The sequence below is a fragment of the Neurospora hispaniola genome (genome assembly GCF_033458365.1).
Source record: "Neurospora hispaniola strain FGSC 10403 chromosome Unknown B0T23scaffold_7, whole genome shotgun sequence".
NCBI lineage: Eukaryota > Fungi > Ascomycota > Sordariomycetes > Sordariales > Sordariaceae > Neurospora > Neurospora hispaniola.
This window is the reverse complement of record NW_026944412.1, coordinates 3,087,178-3,108,251: the sequence shown is the minus strand read 5'-3', so window position 1 is coordinate 3,108,251 and position 21,074 is coordinate 3,087,178. Positions and strand designations below refer to the sequence as shown.

The 21,074-nt window shown below is 50.9% G+C and overlaps 7 protein-coding genes and 1 non-coding gene across 8 annotated transcripts; 5 read left to right on the top strand and 3 right to left on the bottom strand.

Annotated features, from left to right (window-relative positions):
- Nucleotides 1-618: 618 nt before the first annotated feature.
- On the bottom strand, nucleotides 619-1,886 carry B0T23DRAFT_415073 (uncharacterized protein; the record flags this gene model as incomplete). The annotated part of the gene is made up of 3 exons (XM_062839579.1): nucleotides 619-1,505; nucleotides 1,707-1,753; nucleotides 1,798-1,886. 3 exons carry the CDS (start codon nucleotides 1,884-1,886, stop codon nucleotides 1,018-1,020), a joined length of 624 nt encoding a protein of 207 aa, XP_062690333.1. The 3' UTR covers nucleotides 619-1,017.
- Nucleotides 1,887-6,291: 4,405 nt separating this feature from the next.
- Nucleotides 6,292-8,456, bottom strand: B0T23DRAFT_387533 (uncharacterized protein). Its single transcript, XM_062837689.1, has 5 exons — nucleotides 8,171-8,456; nucleotides 7,920-8,089; nucleotides 7,284-7,853; nucleotides 6,883-7,216; nucleotides 6,292-6,746 (listed from the first exon to the last, which is right to left on the bottom strand). The coding sequence occupies exons 1-5, from the start codon at nucleotides 8,361-8,363 to the stop codon at nucleotides 6,370-6,372; spliced, it is 1,644 nt and encodes a 547-aa protein (XP_062690332.1). The 5' UTR covers nucleotides 8,364-8,456; the 3' UTR covers nucleotides 6,292-6,369.
- A 930-nt stretch (nucleotides 8,457-9,386) lies between these two features.
- B0T23DRAFT_324065 (uncharacterized protein) lies at nucleotides 9,387-9,792 on the top strand (the record flags this gene model as incomplete). Its single annotated transcript, XM_062835390.1, has 2 exons — nucleotides 9,387-9,487; nucleotides 9,519-9,792. The coding sequence occupies 2 exons, from the start codon at nucleotides 9,387-9,389 to the stop codon at nucleotides 9,790-9,792; spliced, it is 375 nt and encodes a 124-aa protein (XP_062690331.1).
- A 218-nt stretch (nucleotides 9,793-10,010) lies between these two features.
- B0T23DRAFT_323322 (uncharacterized protein) lies at nucleotides 10,011-10,661 on the top strand (the record flags this gene model as incomplete). Its single annotated transcript, XM_062835349.1, has 2 exons — nucleotides 10,011-10,332; nucleotides 10,387-10,661. 2 exons carry the CDS (start codon nucleotides 10,011-10,013, stop codon nucleotides 10,659-10,661), a joined length of 597 nt encoding a protein of 198 aa, XP_062690330.1.
- A 628-nt stretch (nucleotides 10,662-11,289) lies between these two features.
- On the top strand, nucleotides 11,290-11,375 carry B0T23DRAFT_t311. The gene has a single exon. It is a non-coding gene; the product is annotated as a tRNA-Gln (tRNA).
- Nucleotides 11,376-13,831: 2,456 nt separating this feature from the next.
- B0T23DRAFT_224525 (uncharacterized protein) lies at nucleotides 13,832-15,291 on the top strand. The gene is made up of 2 exons (XM_062833788.1): nucleotides 13,832-14,477; nucleotides 14,537-15,291. Exons 1-2 carry the CDS (start codon nucleotides 14,031-14,033, stop codon nucleotides 14,849-14,851), a joined length of 762 nt encoding a protein of 253 aa, XP_062690329.1. The 5' UTR covers nucleotides 13,832-14,030; the 3' UTR covers nucleotides 14,852-15,291.
- A 650-nt stretch (nucleotides 15,292-15,941) lies between these two features.
- B0T23DRAFT_224443 (uncharacterized protein) lies at nucleotides 15,942-17,341 on the top strand. The gene is made up of 3 exons (XM_062833787.1): nucleotides 15,942-16,418; nucleotides 16,483-16,677; nucleotides 16,828-17,341. The coding sequence occupies exons 1-3, from the start codon at nucleotides 16,412-16,414 to the stop codon at nucleotides 16,974-16,976; spliced, it is 351 nt and encodes a 116-aa protein (XP_062690328.1). The 5' UTR covers nucleotides 15,942-16,411; the 3' UTR covers nucleotides 16,977-17,341.
- A 443-nt stretch (nucleotides 17,342-17,784) lies between these two features.
- On the bottom strand, nucleotides 17,785-20,905 carry B0T23DRAFT_422927 (uncharacterized protein). The gene is made up of 3 exons (XM_062839812.1): nucleotides 20,439-20,905; nucleotides 20,190-20,360; nucleotides 17,785-20,134 (listed from the first exon to the last, which is right to left on the bottom strand). The coding sequence occupies exons 1-3, from the start codon at nucleotides 20,487-20,489 to the stop codon at nucleotides 17,864-17,866; spliced, it is 2,493 nt and encodes an 830-aa protein (XP_062690327.1). The 5' UTR covers nucleotides 20,490-20,905; the 3' UTR covers nucleotides 17,785-17,863.
- Nucleotides 20,906-21,074: the final 169 nt, after the last annotated feature.

Below are 21,074 nucleotides of genomic sequence, written 5' to 3'. Positions count from 1 at the left end.
TGGGTAAGTCGAAGATGCGCGAGTATATTCTAGACGATTTAGGTTTTGAGAACTGAAGTTACTGTAGCAAGGTGAGTCTTTGTGCTCTGAGGCAAGTAGCGAGAAGAACATTGGACCAAGAACTGAACAATGGAAAAAGGGAACTTTGCCTACCTCACAACATCCTACAGGCCACTCTGCATATGGTTTATCTCGCAAGAGTCCATCTTGGTCGCCTCATGATTCTTTCCCAACTTGAAGGTCATCATGTTATGAACTATCAAAGGGCTCGCATGGGGGCTGAGAACCAAGCACATTGACAAGCGAGAGATGGGAAACAGCGCACCCGTAGACTATTGAGATGGAAAGCGCGTTCAGAAGTGTGCTCATGTAAAGATGATATGTAGTTTGTGAAGACAAGGTAAGGAGAGACTGAGTCTCTTGGCTACCGCCCGCGGCACCTTGGCGAGAGCAACGCAACCGTAGTCGTCATCATATTGCAACTTTGGAGACGACAAGGTCCGCAGGCGCTTGACTGGAGGACTTGCTCACCGCAAAGCGCCATGGGAACGGTGGGTAGATATCACGTCCACTGGACAAGCGTGAGGGTAAAGTCTATGGTAGTGTACAGCATAGTAGTCTACATCGATACTCGAACGTTTGTTAGCGCCGGACGCGCCTCATGTTTTCTTACAAGTACAAGGGGGGGGTGACAGGGGGGCTTGCAAGGCAGAACACGTCTATCTGCACAATCTGATTGGCTGGAATCAGCTGATTTCAAGGTGAGAAAGAGTTGATAGAAGGGATTCGAACACCTGTTGGTTGAGACCCCCTGTAAGTAGGTACCGAGCTAACAATGGACGGAGAGCATGGTGGTAATAAGATGGGAGTACATAGCAGGATAGATGTGGTTACCGGCTGTGCAGCTCGCCAGCAGCCGCTTGAAACGAAACAGTTGCGTAGCCGAGAGATGTCCGTCTAGCACCTCAAATGCCGTTTGGGTGGCAGAGGGGCAAGGCAAGGGCACATTTGGCTTGGTCAAGGCCCTAGGCGCCTGAGGGGAGCTGTCAACGGGTCGACGGGTGGGGCAACAGCAGGGGGAAAATGGAAGCTCTGTCCCCTCCATCGCAGTGTCAAACTTGGCGTGCTTGGTTTGAAAGGTGGCGTACTACCACATGTTGTAGCAGTTGGCGGTCGTGATAGTCCAGCGATTGTCATGACGATCCGGAAGAACTTGGAGTCTCGCCGTTTTGCGGTTGATGGCCAGGCGAGAGTCAACGCCGGCGGGTACACGAGAACCAGCGGTCTGATCGGATGTGACGTCTGTTGGTCGATGCCCTGGATGCCCTGGAGTTGCTGGGTATGAGTCCCGGGCGGAGATATGGATGTGGTAGAATGACTGATGGAATGCCGACTCTTGCAGACAAGCGAGATCACAAGGGACTCGATTTGTGGATGCGAGGAACTGGAGGGCCAGACCATGGGCGTCCAGATGAGCCTGCCGTCTTTTGACGCCTCGTGTCGAACTCGTGGAGCAGAGATTTTGACACGCCAAAAAAAAAAAAAAAAAAAAAAAAAAAAAAAAAAAAAAAAAAAAAAGCCTAAAAGTGGAAAGCCGAGAGGCCCAGGGAGGGAGGGTCACAGAGGGCAAGCGTTTCGAGTTTTCTTGGCTCTTTCCCCTTTGATATTAGAGTAGAGCGAGTAGTGTTAGAGCGGACGTACTGTACAAGATTTCCCCACACTTCCACCACCCAACCAGATGCGCATCGAAGCTCTGGAAAGACGGCAAGCGAGCCTGTAGTGTACAATGGAACCTACCGAGGCCCCGCCTTACGTTGCTCTCGGCTCGGCTTTTCCGAGACCATGGTCCTGGCCACGAATGGCAGGCAGTCTTCTGTGGTAGTCATCCAGTTGCATTCTGGCTGTCGTCTCGATACATAGCTGACGACGATTCTGAGGGTACGGCCTATCTTGATTGTTGATAAGCTGCAAAGTAACCTGGGGGCCTGGAGTGCGGCATGTCGTGATACTTGATATGTAACTGACGAGACTCTGGGGTTGAAGACGTGTACTGATCCCCTGGTCACCCGGCCAAAAGTCTACCATAGAGGTGGCCTACACTATGGCGCCGCCGGACTGCTGCCGAAAAGCCGCTGATGGAGGATGAAACTGTGGCTGTCCGATTACAAGTACATCAGTGCCGGTCCTCGGTCGAGGGTCACCGAACCGAGACGTTCATCCTGTCGTCTGGTGGTGCAGAGTCAGGTTATCCATCAGGTTAGCGTCCGCTTTTCCGTTTCGGCCCGCCTTGAATGCAGAACCTAAGGACTGCATCGACCCCTTGTAGGCTTTGCATTGATTCCATGAGGCGCGATTGCCGATCACGGGAGTCTGAAGATTAAAGGAATCGAAAAAGGAAGAGTGGTATGTTGACAGTTGCTTCTGAGGCGCGGCAAAGCGTCCACCCTTCCGAAAACCAATGAGTGCAGGTGCATGGAGGATGGTTGGCCTGCCACGAGGTCCGAGATGATGTTGATGCATTGGTCTGACAACGTTCACACGTTAACGCTAGTTGGATAGACTCAAACCTCTCCCTGGATAGACCAAAACCTACTTTTCTAGACATGCAGCTCATCACTAGTTCCCACTTGCGTCCGAACCTCACCAGGTACTAACTAAGTACATTCGTGCGTAGGTACGCTCTTTAAGTACTATCATTAACTTGAAACTATCACTTCTTCCATTGCTATTATCATTGCTGCTACTATCACCATCATCATTATTGTTACTGTCATTACCATTGTATACTTTTTTCATCACTAGAGCATCACTCCTCAAATACTTGATAGACTATAATAAGGTATAAGATGCAGAGGATAAATCCAATATTTCTCTAAAACTTCACACTGTATAGTATGTAAAACTTATACAGAGAGTAGCCTTTGAATTTAATTAAATAGATACAGCATTACCATTGTTTATAATCTTATAAGCTTTCTGGATAGCTTCTTAAATAATATAGATTTGATAGTATGTCCAGTAAAGTCTACACTTCGAAAGAGTATGTTTAGTCTATCCAGGAAGGGATTTGAGTTTAGGTATCCAGCTAGCGTGACATCCAATGATACGTTTTGTCTGATTGGTCCAGTTTTGCCAAGTCGCAAGACAAGCACATTCTGGGAAGAGAGTGGGTCATCCCCAAGGTATCTTTTCGCTGCACCGTTAGAGCGCAAGGTTTCGGGCGGCTCGGAACAGCAATTCAGCGCTGAAAGTCTCCGAATGGGGAGCGTTCAGTGGCTTATGCGAAGTTCCTATTAGCGTCTCGGCAGAGGTACTTCTCAAGCCGGCGATACCTAGGTACCTTCGTATCAGCCTGCTTTGGCAACTACACGTAGGTAACAAATATGTTACAAAGGTTCCATCCAAGCGCCTCACTCAAACCGCTGGATGGTTTGGACCGTTGAGCCCAGCGGTCTGTTCCCGATCGGCCTGGTGGGTCTCTTCTTAACCCTGCCCGTACCATGGACCTAGCCCAGTGTACACTAGTGCCCTGGGCTAGTGTAGGTAGTGTACCTTGGCGAATCAGGAGGTGCTTCTGGAAGCTCGCCCAGCTTTCCTTACTGCCAAGCTGCCTTGCCGACTCCTGTCTCACATTTGTGGAATGGGTAAGTGGGAAACAAACACACTCCTACACTACTATCGCTCCCGTTCATTTCAGGATCAGAGGTCCTCTATTGGTTGAAACAGCAGCGCTGAGTGAATATTCCTTCCTGTTGCAAGTCGGCGTGTTTCAAGCTTTTGTGATTCCTTCAGCCGCCGCCGGCTAGGTCCGCAACCCTCGTCCGCCGGGCGATCTGATGATATCCATCAAGCCCGCCCGCTCGGGGTGGATCGCATGGACGTTGACAGGCCAGGTCAGGTCACTTCCTCGACAGACTTCCATACATACTTCATTGCCTAGGTCTTTACCTTCACCTTGTTAGTTATCCTACACTGGGCTCGTACCGGTCCCGTTATAGGACTAGTGTGGTGTGGTTTCTGTATGGGGCTCTCGATGTTCCGTTCCTTTACCTTGGAGTGTTGGCTCAAAACCAGAAAGAAATGCACGGATAACATCCAGTCCACAGCTTACACCACGGTGTACCTTGATGAACAACACCTTTTATTCACACGCAACCACTTGTACACTACAGTACATTATTGTAAAGGGGTACGTATCGGAACAAAACTGTCAAAGTTCCGTGAGGGCTGTCTAGCATTGCAACGGTGATCCGCAAATATCGGGCGCCCAGCCCGACGATTCGCCGGCGTGTACCTTTGTACCTGATTCTTGAAGATGCAATCATGAGTGGAGTAGGTCGATGTGCAGCCTGATTTGTTCGTTAGCGCGGGACTTGTTCACCACCCACTCTGCAAACGATTCCATCAAGTTTCATGCAAGAAATCAGCATCAACCAGATGCGTCTCGGCCATTTTATACACACCCTCTGTCCCATCCGCCATGTCGAGCCTGGTCATCGTGTTCGTTTTCTGTGTACTTTTGCAGACCCCTGTCACAAGAATCGCGCTAACAAACAAATAAACAAACCATAGGCTGAACTACCATGCATATGTTCCTACATCATCCCAGCATGATGCTCCTTCCTAGTGAGAGGCTCATGTCATGTCGTAGACCATCTCGGAAGAATCACCTAGTGTAGTGTCTCCCCTCACCGTGCCTGTGTGTGACGAGATAGTGGAAAACAAAACAAAAGAGCCTCACATTAAACGTTGCCACATGGCAGCATATGAGATTGCACTAGCACAAAGTGAGCCTTGTGCGAGATGGTCCCTCCCACATACCTCCCCGGGTCCGAAGGCAAAAATGAGAACAAATGAGAGAGTAGAATTTGGATCACAGCTACACTACAATTTACAGAAAGAGATAAAACTTTCAGAGAACTCTTACGTTCACAAAATAACATTCACTCTCACCTACCCAAAGCAGTCTTCTCGTTATCGCCCAGCACACCGCAAGATCCACAGGCATAAGGTGTGTGCCTTTGTAGCCTTCACCTTATGCACCTTACGATGCCAATGAGACTGTGAGGTGGCATTGAGCGTTCGGGGGAGCATGACCCGCGGTCCGAAGCGCGAAATGAACAGCCTCCATTCGTCCATATAGTGTATCGTTCATCCATCCATCCAGGCCGAAATCTGCATGCTACCGTGCCTGAAATAGTTTCTAATGATAGATGATGGATGCTGATGACTTCATGTCGGAAACAGGGAAAAATTTTAAGAAGAAGAAAACATGTTGATCATGATCAAGGGGGGCATCTTGCAGACAAGGGCTAGTTGCTTGCCCGACCTGAAAGTGCATCCTATCCTAGGAACTCCCAATATTCATTGTCAACCATGTATTTGAATCATATCCAAAGACTTCTGTGTGAACGGCCTTGGGCATTACCTCATAGAATGACGCACAAGAACCGGATAACAATATGGTAAAGCACAGAAAGACACAGATTCACCGAGACCTGCCACAGTAGATGAAAACAGGGTTAAAAACGCCTGCAAAGAATCACATCAAGCCTTGATTAGACTTTGACCCAACAATGACACGAAGTCATTTGACAGGTGCGTTCGACGTTTCATCCCCCTTCATGTAGAAATGTAGGTACGTTATAGCCCAAAGCTTTTTCGCCTGTTCTGTTTCCTATTTCTCATTTTCCTGTCTGTTCTTTCTAGTTTGTCTACTTGTTGAACGCTACTTTCGAACTTTGCTTTTTCGCTATCAATTCTATTTCACTGTGCTTCCCGAGTAAGGGAAAGAGCCGAGTGGCATGAGGTCTGCAAGCTCCATCTCTTCTAGATCCCCTGACCATTATCCTGGTACCAACGCGCGATCATCTTCGAGTCGAGACTCGAGATCCCTATTGCCTTGGCAAGCACACCCCCAGCCAGCTTCCAAGCCCCCCGGCAGCGCGTGTTAGCCTTGCTTCGTCAACGCTCGTCTATTCCATAAATGTCCCTGATCATGTCCTGATTGTTTATTTTCGCCTCCTTCTAATGAGTCAGCAAGCAAGCGCTGGCTGCTACTGGCCAAGCGGGAAAAGGACTTGCATCCGCATCATGATTGTCGGCCTTCGTCGATGCTTCCATCAAGACAAGCGGATCAGGGATCGGAACTGGGCCTGGGCCCCAGCTGAATCCAGAGCCAATTCAAGTTTTCTGTTGATCTCCACCCACCCACCCATCCATTCCTAATTCCTTCAGGTCGCCGCCTTCGACACTGCCTCTTCCCCCCCCCCCCCCCCCCCCCCCTTGTTTTCAGAACTGAGAGGCGTATTGCTCGGCCACGGTCCCCTCTCATTTCCTCACTTGCCTCAACCCCCTCTTCCTCATTTCTCACACATGGAAGACCTGAGTTCGGCTCCTGATCCCGTCGAACACGCACGTGTTGTCGATGGGGATGTACTGCTTAGTGATGATCTTGATCATCTCCTGAGCCACCATACCACCCGTGAGTGCGGAGATGTTGTGTAGCTCGCCGTATTCGGCTCGGGCAAGATCCTCTGCAACATTCCCCAGCTTCTCGTTAAGGTCGCCGTACTCCTCGCTTGACAGATTGTCGGAGAGCAAGCTCTTGACGGCTTCGACGATCTGCGTCTTGTCGGATGATGCGTTGCCACAATGCGCCAGACCCCTCAGAGCCAGGTAAATGGGGAAGAGCGACATGGGCTGTAATGTCATTTCCGCGACTTGGTCGTTGGCCATTTCTTGTCCTGTTACAACGATTCAGTATACCATTCTGGTACCCCATCTTCTTCCCGGGGCTAGGAGCTCATGATGAAGTCCGCGGTTGCAGTGAGGGATACAACGGAATTCCACCCATTACCAAAAGAGGCGAGATGAACTTACGAAGCACCTGTTGAAGCCGCTCTTTACTACCAAGAGGGGCAGTGTCTCCTCCACCCTCTACATTAATCAGCTTGACGAATGCTGCGTTTTTGCAGAAGAGGTCCACTTCTGCAGGATCCACCTCTCGTCCCGTTCCCGCAATCGCTTGTGCCGTCTGCAAGACTTCGGCTGCGTCCTTACGAGCCTTGGCCTTGTAGATGTTCTGGAGTTGGACGTAGACCTTGGACTGGGCCTTCATGTCCGGAACATTGCCCGGAAGGGGCAGGGAGCCGTGGTTAGTATAGAAGACCTTGACCGCGTCCGCGATGATCCAGAATGTTGGCCTTTCTTGAATCTATAAGCATCGTGTCAGCAGACATGGTCTTTTCCAAGGAAAAACCTGCGGGAACGTCGCAACGTACAGGGCCCTTGTGCTCGTACTCAAACACCTCCTTTAGTCCGGATGGTAGAGAAAAGGGGGCGACCGTTTTGAGCACAGCAGCAGCAGCCTCGTCGAAGTTCTCTTCGCCACCCTCGGGGTTGTCTGTCCTTGCAGCGTCCCGAACTAGCTGCCTGAATTCCGTCTTCTCCTTGTAGGTTGAGGGGTAGGTGCCATTGTGTGTTGCCTTCCACTTATCCAAGTAATGAAGCAATATTACCACGTATGGCAGGTGGCCGTGTTCGAAATTGTCTAAGCTGTCGATGTCCTTGGTCATAGTTTTGGCAAACTCGACCAACTCAGGCCAGGGGCTGAGGAGTCGGAGGTCTGTTGTTGCCGTCTCGTCCGGGTGGGTGTCGACTATTGGAAATATTCCCGGAAGTCTGATAGTAAAATACGAATAGAAGCCAGTCGAGTGAATGGCTATCAGTGGTGTCTTGTGTTCTTTGCTGTATTGTTCGAGGGACTCCAACTCAACGTGGTTGATAGGATATGTGTACATGATGGCGGTAAATAAGGGGGACTTTTTAAGTAGTGACCCCAGTGAGTCGTTCTGCTTCCGTCAAGTTAGTAGTGAGCTTCGCAGCAGAGTTGGGCCATGCCCTCTTGGATCGTTTACCTTGGTCTTGGGCGACCAATCTCCATCCACTTCCGGGTTCAACTCCCCCAGCAGACTTGCCAGACATTGTGCTCGGGGTTTTCCATGACAACTATCGTCCAAGAAAAAGTTGACACCCAGATCGGCCTCGTCCACCAGCGCATTGTCGTGGATCACGAACCGCCCGATACCTGTAGTGTTCGTATCAGCATCGTGAAGTTCTATTCCTCTGATCGTGGCGATCTAGGGCGAAATTGAGAACAGCAAAGTACCTGGCAATATAAGGTTCTTGAGAGTTTCGACACCCACTGTACCGGCGCCAGAGTTCACAAGCAGGATGTTGGCCGACTCAAGGGCGGCCTGACCACTCGCTGCCCATAGGCGCAACTGGCGATCATATTTGCGTTCTTTATCCGAAGGACCCTGCAGAATGGGCGGCGTCTGGTCCATTACAATCTCAGTCATTTTGGGTTATAACTTTCTCCAGCTAATGGCACAGCTGGCGTGACCGAGGAAGAGCTGTCGGTTACGTAGGTCGTGGTTATGAGGTCCGTCGCGAAGCGGTGGGGTTTGAGAGCCTCTAGTGGATCACCACCTTGCTGACAGTGGTTGGAACAGCTGCAGCACCGCCACGAGGAGGCGTTCGGGGAGGTACTGTGCAGCTACAGTACGCGTGGCGTATGTGGCTGGTGAGGGAACCTTGATGGCTGCCAAGGAAAGTTGCCAGGGGTTGCGCATGCCGAGGTCGGTTGGTCCATAAGTAGCACTAGCAAGCATCGATACCATCAACGATGAGATACAGAGCGGGCGTTTGTGGTGCTGCTTGAATGTAGAGCTTGAACCAGCGACTACGTGTGCAATTTCCTTCACGTTCCGGTCCTTGTCGTAGTCGACTCATGCTGCAAACGCAACCAAGCCCGGTCCCCAACTGACATGCTCGCAAATTCAAAACAAACAAGATTCATCCGGACGCGTACTTACAGCAAATCATCTCGCTGTTTATCACCAAGCTTAAAGCCTCAATCTCTCTCGTCAATTGTTCATGCAAACTGAAGTGGGCTGAAATGGTTTCTTCCAGGAACTGACGTCTAGGTACCTACCTGTAGACTGGATATCTCAATTTGGGTTGGTCTTAATTGGTACTAGGTACCTCTATGACGGTGCCCGTCCCGCCTGTGATCATGGGTCGCTCCTTCCTATAAAGCAACACTTGGCAGGTGGTATGAGCAAGCGCTTGATGGTACAGATGGAAGGCGCGTTACAGATGCCATCACCCAGAAGTCACGCTCGTGCGATTTCCCCCCTCGAGTCTGTTGCAACTCCTCGACAAAGGTCATCCTGATCCGTTACTCTTCTTCCGGCTTCTAATTTTTCGTCTTAGAGTTCCTGCTGATAAAGTGAATTTAGTGTCCTTCTCGGGCTGATCCGTCCATTACCCCTTCTCGCTCTTTCATATCCAACTCACGATTTTGAAGTAGCTGAAAAGCGATGGAGCAAGACCTGGCTTGCAATGTTAACAAATGCGGCGCCCAGTTGACGGGTCAAGCCCTGGTGACCGCATGCAGGTCGGTTGGCAACTCGATATTATCGTTCCAGTCCAATCAACTGACAATTTCCTAGCCATGCAATATGTATGGACTGCGCAAGTCGCCACGGCTTCACTAGCCAAGGGCCCTATACCTGTCCTGTTTGTCGTCAGCCCCTGAATGAGAGCGAGACAGTTAGACAGCTTCTTCGTCCATCAGAAGAGTGGAAGTCCGTCATTTTGTGTGGTCTAAGTCCTACGGTGGTCATGGAATGCGCAGGAAGAGCCCTCAGTTTTTGGTCCTATCAGATGACAAACCAAATGTCCGTCTTGATACCTTTCTTCTTGCTCTTCATTCAATTGTTTTAGGGATCTTCAGATGCTGACATCCAGATGCTAGCCTACGTCAGTCTCAGATGAACCGAAATCTGCAACTTCATTGTGTCTCACTCGAGCGTGAAGTTGAGAGCGTGTGGAATCAAGGAAACACCAGGATCTCCACCTTGACGGCCAAGATCAAAGGTATATTCAGGCTTTCGATCTCTTGGGCATCTTGTGCACAACGGGCTCACATTTTTATGTCAGATATGGAACTTGAAGAGCAAGGGCTCCGTCGAAAATGTGAAGATCTTCGCCGCACACTCGCTGAAAAGAGCAAGAAGTTGGAGCAGGCTCAGGAGCTCTACAACAAATTGAAACAAAAGGTATTGCTAAGCCAACCAGCCAACGATCCGGCTGATGTCATGGGCTCGAGGTTAGGCTCGAATACGGATCGGTATGACCTCCAGGGGCAAAACGCTGGTGGGATCGGACCGACAACCAACTACTTCCCCGATGACTCGAGGTCATCAAGAAGGCATTCTGGTTCAGGAAGTGTGGATGGCTGGAACAAACCAATGGATCCCCAATGTGAATCTTCACTCTTACTCTGCTACACTGATAATAAGACTAACCTTTCTGCAGTTCTTGTGCCTGGAACACCAGCTAGCCACATGTCAATAGGCGAGCCCGGCTCTCGTTTCTCATCCATGCGAGATACTCTCAGTAACACGCTGCCGGCAATTCCTCGCTCTGGTCGTTATACCCAGTCTAGTAGAGCGAACAATCATGCAACGGCTAGTAACATTGGGCGAACAACGTCGGCATCACTCACCTCTACTGAACTGAGAGGCAGTCGGCGCCATGATGAGTCGGTTGTCCCCAGGACATCTACAATACGAAGAGTAGGAGGTGTGTGATCTTGACAATACGGTCGCTCCAACTCTTCAGGTATACATTCTAACTGTACGAATCACTGTTCAGACCCGATACTCAGAACCAGCTCCCATTCCTTTGACTCACTCCACAGTTTCATTGATCGGTAACCAAGTTGAGGACAACCACAAAGTGTTCCTTGTTAGGAGATCAGGATGGAGCATTACCCTGCCACACCTCCCGTGCTATATAGTGTAAATGGTTGACATATCGTGTAAAGTGCAGTCTAGAACCCGGGTGGATCTGGAGATACCAGCAAAACCGGTTTGAGAAAAGAAGGAATGTTAGCATAATCCATGGAAATACTTTGAAATATAATACTAACCGTATGAACGAGGTTACTATCGAACATCATTTGTATTTAGTGCAGCTTCATTCTCTCCGACGCAATGGCGCAATGAGGCGTCAAGACAGCGGCCATGACTTCATTACTGATTGCCTGAACACTTCTTCGGTATGTATATCAAAAGTTATGGAACATTTGCTGCGGATTATATCAAATGATTAATATGTACTCTGGTGGTTACGTCGAGAGGCGGACGGTGTGTTGGGGCCGTTGTCCAGCAGGAGTACATAGCTACTGCATTATGAAGCAAAAAACAACAAGTCAAAGGTTGTGTAGTGTAGTGGTTATCACTCTGGATTTTGAAACCCATCAAAACTTTCCAGTAACCCCGGTTCGAACCCGGGCACGACCTCAACTTTTGGCACTTTTTTCTTATTCAAATTCCATGAAACTGCGATCACCGTGATCGTATTTCTTCTGCTTCCTTTTTCTTACACCTTTCATCGTTTCGTCGCGCTTTCTCGGGTCGTCTTTCTGGAATGGCGACGACCATGTAACGGAAGGATGAGTGCAGTACTGATTGCCACACAAGCCTCAATTGCAGGAAGCACTTTCTGTTTGATTCAAACGCTACGCCACAGTCCAATGCTTAGGTTTGTTTCCTTTCAGCATTTCGGACGGATTTATCCCACCAACAATCCCACAAATGCGACTGGTCCATCAAAATCCCCCCCTCTGCTTCAACTTGCATCTGACGCTCCTGATTCCATATCTATCTGGTCTTCGGTAACCGGCTTGCACAGACAAAAGCCCGAAACAGGGTGGGGAGGATCAACGACTAGGCCAGGGGGTCGACCAGCCCGCTCAGGGGTAGAACGAACGGAGCGTCCCATTTCGCGTTTCACGCGATCGCCCATGGATCATAACATCTTTCCGAAAGTCTGGATTTGACGCCATTGCTGAAGCACTCACGGACTCGAGAAGCTCGCAAGCGCGATAATAGTTCGGGTATGGCGGCATCGGAACTTGTTGAAGCCGTGAGGCTGAGGCTGGACGAACAACAGGCGATGATTGAGGAGAAGGTCAGTCGGAAGGACCGGCCAATCTACGAAATCTGTCTACTGCACAATAGGCGGAACTGCTTGGCAGAGACGAGAGGGTGACCCACAGCGGCTGGACAGGCAAGAGTGTCAACAGAGCCTCAGTGATTGCGATAGGTCCGGCAGTGGTGTTGATAGGGCGATTGATGCACTCCGATCGATGGTATGCAAGGCTTGGTGATCAAACTTGTTGATGGTGAGCAGTCCGAGGTGTTTGGAACTCCTGAAAATAGCAGATCCCGAGGCTCTCGACATCGTCAAACCTTCAAGTCTTGGCTGGTCGTGCACTCGCAACACGAGCCCTAAATGGGCATCCCGCCTTGCCCAAGTGAGACGACCATCTGCGTCACGAGACTCCTGCTTGCCACTTCGAGTTTACGCTACCTCCAGAACTCCTACGCGAGACGAGGCTAGGAGGGAGTCCCGTTGACGCAGTTTATTGCGCGCAACTGTGATGAGTCTTTGACCGCTGGAGTTGAGGCTCAATTCCCCCTCTTCGTCCTCCATCCCGCATCCGTTTATCTTATAATACCACGATCTGATACTTCGCTTAGGAAGATCTTAAGCCAAGACACCAGCCACTACTTCCCCAACATACATCGTCGTATCCATCCTTTGATGGATCATACACGGTTCACGGCCCAAATCTGGCCCGGCTTGGCTTGACATGGTCTTTCGCGGCACGAAAACGCTTGTTTGGGTCGACACTTTGCTTGGTGGCTTAGTACCCGTTCAATGCGACTCCTGGTGCCGACGATGAGGCGCCAGGAAGCGAGAAGGAAAGAAGAGACGTCCATGGCTCCATTCCAAACGGAACTATCACCATGGCATTCGGCAAGTCAAATCGATCAAGGCTGATCTATCAAAGTCGTTGCCAAAAACAAGGGAAAGGGCAAATGCCACGTCTCTGAACTGGAAGTTTCTACAAATCGGCATGTCCAAGTGAAGGTCAAACATATATTTGAATAGGTCAGGTTTTCTCTATCTCGTGTCTGATCTGAGGATTTACGGCATAGAAGATGGAGAATGGTGGCTTTACCAGTTTTCGGTTCAAGAGGTTCTTCAACAGATTCGGACGGACAGCATGATCAGAATAAACCGACGACTTTGGTTGCATTGCCCAAAGAATCTCGAAGGATGTAAACGATGTTGAGTTGGGTGGCATTGGAATTAGCATTGGTCTTAAGGTTACCCAAGCCAAGCGGCATTAACACGAGTGAATCCGCCGATGCCTCGATGATACACACATCCCAAATATCGCAGGCGATTACACCAACTATCATTAATGATTATTTACCCGCAGAATCATTATGTGTTGCAAGACGGGCAGCTTGGAAGTTCTTCCCTGTCAGTGGAGATCATGTTGTTCGTTCGCAAGAAGTGCCGGAAGTGGAAGTCCGACCCCAAATAGCATCTCCTGCCACCCATTTTCCCCAACATCTCCCGCAACCCGATCCGATAACAATTTGCAATTGCCAATGTTGGCACTATTGTAGTCTCAAACGCCATGTTTCGTGCGAGAAATCAAGCGCCGAGCTACAGCGGACCCTGCGCAAGATCAGACATTGAAACTCAAAACTCGGCCCCGTGCGACCAGGGTGAGAAACGCCGGGGGACGGCAGTGCATTGTAAACACCACATGGCACCCTCGACGACGGCATCGGTATCACGAAAGGAAAATGTATAAAAACCGGCCTTGACTTCCTCTCTGCTGGATTTAGCTTTTGGCTTCAGCATCATCATCATCATCAGCATCAGCATCATCAACACTTCAGCAGGCAGGTCCAGCCCTCTCAGTCACACTCCGGCTTTCTCTCCAATCTTCCTTTCTCAACACCCTTAATCCTCTCTCCTGCCGGTTCAGGTCATATATTTACGACTTTTTTATTTTGTGCTGTGCACCCGTCAGTTTTGACTTTTCCAACACATAATCGACGAAAGACAACCTTCAAGACACCGCAGACAACATGGCATCTCTCAAGTCCATTCTCATGAGCTTCTTCGCTCTTGCTCCCTTGGTCGCCGGTCACGGCGCTATCATCGCCGCAGTAGGCGACGCCGGTGGTGCCGGTATGGCCCTGGGCATTGACCCCAGCACTCCCCGTACCGGATCGAGACGCAACCCCTTCCAGGTGGACACCACTCGATTCCGTGGTCAGGCGGCCAAGACGGTCGGCCAGACGATCCAAGGTGGCGCCAACAAGGTTGAGGAGGGCACCCAAGCCATCATGGCCGCTACCAAGGATTCGCTGCCCCAGGTGACGGCCGGTGGTACGGTCAAGATGACGCTTCACCAGATCAACCAGGACGGAGCTGGACCCTATTCTTGCATGATCAACTCGGATGGGCAGGCGACGGAGTGGACTGCGATTAAGGTCGCGACGAATGTCCCGGGCAGGTTCGGTCTCTCTAGAGTGAGTCTCTATCCGCCACCACTTGGATGTTAAGGCCATTAACTGACAACCCTCAACAGGCTACCACGACTGACTTTCCTTTGGTCGCTTCCATCCCTGCCGACCAAAAGTGCACCGGGACCGTCGCTGGTCAAGACAACGTGTGCTTGGTGCGGTGCCAGAACCCTATCGCCTTCGGTGGTGTCGTGCCCGTCCAGATGGCCGGCAGTGCTGGTGCTGGAACTGGTGGTGGCAACACCGACACCACTACTCCCGTCACTAACGCGACCAGCGCTGCCAAGACTAGCAAGCGCCCTCTTGCCAGGAGGTATTTTGCCAAGCGTTCCGACATTGAGAAGGATTCCGTGGAGGATGTGGAGCAGTGGCAGCACTAGAAGGGCACTGCTCTCTCAGGTAGTGTTCTCGACGGATGCTACGACGGGTATGAGCGAGAAGACAATGGGTTGGAAAGTGAAGTGAGTAATTACAAGCTGGGATGTCAATATAATGGAGTGTAGGATATTATTAGGAAGTAGGGATAGGGTGGCGAGGAAGCCGAGTGTGACTAGAATAGAGACAGACCGTTGAACGGTTGGCGTGTAAACTTTACGAAGCCCATGATGTTGTGCTTGTCAACATGTGAACCGCCAAAATATCTTCTCACCTTGAAGCTTTGTCGACAAGGAGAAACGGCTCGCGTGACAGAGTAATAGGTCGAGAGAGTATCGACGCAGCGCCTGGGCCTCTTTCTTTACCTTCAACCGCGCTCGAGCCGCTGGGGCGTCTGTCAGAAGACCAGGAGTCCGCCGCTATCTGGGCACAAAGATGGACGAGCTTGGACTTTACACGGTTCGGGACGTTTGTTAGCTGGCCTGGGTGGGTGTGTTTATGCTCCTCTTTCTCCTTCCCCGCATGACGTCAAGCAGGTAGCGTTGGGGGCCTCGCGTATGATGAATGAGTGGCGATCGGACTGCCGCTTTTGGGCTGCTTTGAGCTTATTCTAACCACCTTTATTGCGGAGGCAACGATCGAGATTGGACTGGCACGGCTGGGCGATACTGCAGCCGAAAATGGGGCTGCTATGTATCGATATGTTTCTGGCCACACAGAGACGGCTCTCTGTAGGTGGTCTAGTGTGGGTGGACGATTGGCATAAACAACCCCAACCAAGTGAGTGCTACTTGGACGGGCGACTGCAGCAAGATGGATGGATGCGTCGAGATTGAACGTACTGTACCGGTCAAGATCGTCAGGGCTGTCAAGTTCAGTTCCGTTTGTTTCGAGGGAAAGAAGAGAGGGGAGGATATCACTGGTCCGAGGATTGGGAATGATTGACGCTCTCCGTCACTTACACACCACCGGGCCAATCACATTGCCCGGATGTAGACTGGGATGCCTACACTACCGATATCAACGGACACGAATGGAGCGGTAGAAGGAGGAAAGAGCAACAGGCAATGACAGGGGAAGCCATCTTTCCACCCTTCAAGTCAGAGCACAGCACGGCCCCAGACCTTGTGCCTTCCCTTCCACTTGAGAACTACTGCACATCGATCACATTGGAAGGGTCAGGTGCCTTATTGCGTAGTTAGGCAGAGGAAAGGGTCCACGTACTGCCGGTTCCTTCGATTATTCCTTTTTTACAATGTCAATCCTTCCAACATCACCACCGTCTTCTCATCCGTCAAACATCCTGAAAACCCTTCACTCCGAGATACCCTAGCAGCCATCCTATCAGCAGGACACCTCTATCTTATAACCTAGAGACCACGTCAACCCGCTTTTCGACCAAACTACTTACTCTTCACATCTTTATCTCTCTGCCATCATCCATCTCGAATATTATAATCTCCACGTCCCATCTCCCGGACCCCTGATCTATTTGCTACCATACCAGTTACAACGTTTGTCGAACACTGAGCCCATCAGAGATTCTCACCAAAGACTTCGACACCATGTCTGGTAGGTAATACCATCTTGAGTTGCAGATGAGACCATGCACTGATGCGGTCGTGATACCTCACAGAACAACAGCAAAACAAAGCTCCCATCACCATCGACACCACCAGGGCGAACACCACCCACAGCGAACAACAACAACAACAACCGGTACAACATCGCAACTCAGAAACAGCAACCCCCACATTCACCAACTTCAGTCCCGTCTCGGCTGATTCCTCTCCCACCTCTCCGGCAGACCGTCGGATGAGTGCCGAATGGGGTATGTTTTTTTTTTTTTTTTTTTTTTTTTTTTTTTTTTTTTTTTTTTTTTTTCCCCTCTCGTCACTACTGTATCCTCACCACCTTTGCTATCCATCTTGTAATGATCACCCAAGTCAGTAACGAATCTAATTGGTGTGGGTTGCAACAGATGCCTCCAAAGTGCCACCAAGCCGCTTCCAAAAGCGCAAGGGATCCATCTACGCCGTGCCCAAGACGCGGGACGGCCATGTTGACAACAACTACGCCACTGCCTTCCATCAGAAACACATGGAGAAGGGATATCAGAATGTAAAGTAAGCGAGCGACTGAGTGGATTGGGTTGGGTAAACAACGGCGCGCGAAGGAAACAAGCGTATGAACATTGAAGGAGGATCTGCTACGATGATATCCGGTTGTCCATGAGGTTGAGCTGGGTTTTATTGACTGTGTGCGTGCTGGGATAGCTTGTTTATTGGATGGGGGATGCGTTATACGACATGGTTGATTGTTATCTTGCTGATGGGCTGTATTATCACCAATTCCGATTGATGGCATTTGTTTTCTGTTTTGAATCAGGAACTTCCCCTCACTAAGATATGAACCAAGATCTTCTTCACACGCAATGGGCAGCAGATGTGCTGGTTGCTATCGAGAGTGTTCTAATTTCGAAACGCATAGATGTAACTACCCAGGCCTGCTGTGTTGAGTTTATGAAAAGACGTGAAGGAGAAACTGGAAAAGTTGCTCAACTGTGCGAAATTCGTCTTGTTGAACAATTAGAGATAGGTTTGTTCTCATCGATGTCCGCCCATGCCCCAACCTTTATTTCCCCCTTTTCCGTTGTCAGCCTGTGTACAATCTAAAGCATTGGCAAGATCCACGAACCACCAACCCCCACCTAGTTCATGTGAAACCAAGAACAAAAACAAAAGAGAAATTTCCTCAGCTCCTTGTCCTTCAACCCCGTACAAGGAATAGGGATGTTCTGGTGATTTGTGTTTATGTAGTGGTAAATGTTTAAGGAACCGACCCTCTTCCCACTTAAGTGTTCCAGTCTATGTACAATAGAGGCCAACCTCGCCGTGAAAACTAGAAAAGACACAACGCAACAGCCCAACCCCAAGGAAAAAAAAAAAAAAAAAAAAAGAAAGAATAAGAAAACGACAAATGAGAGGCTCTTGACAAACAAAGAGAACCAATATAGATCATTCATCCATTTCATCAAGATCGATAGCATCCGGGTTATGAACCTGAACAGGCTGAACCGGCATGCTACCGCCCTTTGGTCCTTCCGAAGCCGCCACAAAGCCCACGGGCGCGCGCGCCTGTCTCTCCAGCTGCGCCATCGCATCCGCAACCTCGGCGTCCATCTCTTCTCCTCCTCCATTTCCTGCTGCCTCCTCCTCCATCCTCTTCTGCTGACTCCTCGCCAGCGCCTGCGAAGCAATAAAGTTGACATCCGTGTTGTACTGCGCCTGCACGCTTCTCTTGATGCGGAGCATCTCCTTGTAGGTGTCCTCGTTGCCGTGTTGCACCTCGAATTGATCCCACTTGGTCCAGAAGCCCGGGTTGGTGCGCGGGTCGCAAAACTGCGAGGCGTGACCGTAGATGGCACGGGCGCGGTCGATCTCGCCCAGCCGCTTCTCCATGTCGGCGAACTTGAGGCACATGTCGCGGGCCTCGGCGTCGGGTAAGGCCGCAATGGCGCGCTCGTAGATGGGCCGGGTCGAGGGCAGACCGAAGTTGGACGCCGACTTGGTGATGTAGAAGTTAAACATGTCAGCCCGGTCCTCGTCGGCGACGGCGCGCGTGGCCCGCTCGTAGATGCGCATGGCGTGGCGCGCGAGGCCGCGCTCCTCCTCGAGGTTGCCGTACATGAGATAGATGACCTTTGCGAATTTGGGTGGGCAGTCTTCGACGGCTTGCTCAAAGAGATCGCGGAGGCGCTCGATGCTGATCTTGCGGTCGACGGCTTTGGTGAGGTACAGGTTCCAGAGTTCGAAGGCCACGGGGTAGCTGAAGAGATCGAGACCGCGCTCGTAGATCTTAAACGACTCTTCAAAGTACTTGTGCTCCTCCAGCAGGTTGGCGTAGTTGACTACTGTTTGGGGAGTGGCGATGCGAAGCTCGAATATCCTCTCGTACACCTTGCGGGTCTCGTCCAGCGAGCTGACACTTTCCACGAGGTCGACGTAGAAACTCCACAGCTTCCAGCTCTTATGAACTCTTTGTTGTGGTGATAGGGTTTCGTCGAAATAGTCCACCGTGGACCTTTTGGGCGCCTGTACTGCCTTTGCCATGACTTTCATGGCCTCGTCGAAGCACTCGTTTCGAAGCTCCATCTCTGCCCACTCGATCCACATGTCTGCCAACTCTGCCACGGACTTGTAAGGAACCTTGACGGCCTTCTCCATGATTCTTCGGGCACTTGAAAGGTCTCCTCCGGCCTCGTAGAATTTGGCGTAATTGGTCCATAGCTGGTGAAGCGCACCCACTGCCTTCTTTGGTTGGATGGCTTCGATAGCATCAAGGTAAGTCTTGACAACTTCCTCCTTGTTGTCGCCCCATAGAGCCACACGCTTCTCCCATTCCGTGACATTGTTCGGATTCTGCCTCAGTAGGACATCATTCAAGAGGAAGGGCCGGCGGTCCATCAAGTGCTCAAACCGCATCATTCGGATATCCAAATCGAAATCAGCCACCTCGTCCACCTCTCCCTTCTCAGCCCGGGTCGATGCCATCTCCATCAGAGCGCTAATGATGGACTCCTCAAACTCCGTGTACGAATCGAAGACGAGGGTGAAGTCTCGAACGGTCATGACGGTTGTGATACCCTCCTCGAAAACGTCTCGTGCGCGTTCAAAGCTGCCTCGTCGAATCCAATAGGTCGCCAAGCCGCACCACAGCTTACCCCTCTGGTCGGCAAACCGCTCGATACCACTGCGGATGATCCGTTCGACGTCGATTCCCGTCTCATGCCCCGTTTCCACCGCCGTCGCATGCTCGACCAACAAATCTACCATCTCGCTCCACAGTTCGTAGTGTCCCTTGCTGTTCTTGCTTGTGAATCGCGGGTTGTTGAGAATTTCGATGTACTTGTGCACGGCTTCCGTATATAGCCCCACTGCTACCAACAACTCGATGAAGTCCTCGGCATCCTCTGGGTGAACCTGCATGTACCTGCGCCAGATCTTGACCGCCGTCTCGCCTTCGGCCGAGTTGGCGAAGGGTCGATACAGAGCCCATATCCTATTGTGTTGCGTGATGGGGAGAGCGCGAAGGGCCCGATCGAAGGTGCGACGTGTGTGTGTCACGAGCGGCTGCTGCATCAGAAACTTGAGGTACATCTCCCATATCCTAGGCATCTTGTTGAGGAGAATGAGTGCCCGCTCAAAGAGGCTGTTGACCTTTTGGTACTCCGAGGCAAAGATCGCGGCATTGAGCTTCGAAACGTGCTTCGTCCTAAACCGGAGGTACTGGCGACCAAGTCAGTTGGCATGTTGGACTTTGGGGAAAGTTTCCAGTACTCACCATCTTCCAAAGCTTATAGGATCGAGGAAGCTGCACACAGGCGCGCTCCATGATATATGCCTGCTCCTGAACCGTCCCTTTCTGAAGCTTGTACTCGATATAGGCAAGCCATGGCTTCGTGCTGCCGGGGTTACGGACAATGTCTTGTTCATAGGGAAAGTCCTCCTCGCTCTACCGGTACACAAGTCAGATCGTCAGTTTGTCTTTCTGCAGCAGAGACGACCGGAAAAGAAGGGGAGCAACACATACGACCAAGGAGAGGTCTGGGCGACGGTCGGAGACGCGTGAAAGGATAGACATGGCGAAGGAGTGGTCCGCGTTGGACTGCAGAAAGAAGACCGGGAGTGGCGTCACTGGAGGAAGGAGTAAAATCGATGTTCAAGGATCAAGAGATCCCTAGAGGCATTCCTGCCGTTCTCCCACGATTTTGGGCCAGCCTCTCGACAAGATGCGAAGAATGGGCGGACGACGACGGGGTTTCGTTTTCGCTGACTGTTGTCGCTGTATTTTGTCCGTGATTCTTTTTTTTCCTGGGAGCCCGGCACGTCTCGAAGTTCAACCTTGTTCAGAAGTGGAAGTGGAAGTTCGCGAAAGCTCAGACCACCGTAGCCTTCCAGGGGCATTGACGGAGTTAGTGTAGAGCGATCATTTGGCAGATGTCCCGCTAAACAAGAGCCAATTTCAGTGGGGTTAATTGCTGATAACCTCCAAGATCTTGGCAGCAGGATCCGCAGCAGGTGCCAGCCGCATCCCCGGGACGGAGGCCTGCCCTGCTGCTCTGGTGGTCCTGGATCCAGTTGTTACGTAGGTACCTCTAGGGCGGACTTGCAGTGGGCGGCGGCGGCCGTCTCAACCTCACATCCAAGCTCCAACCTAACATCGAGC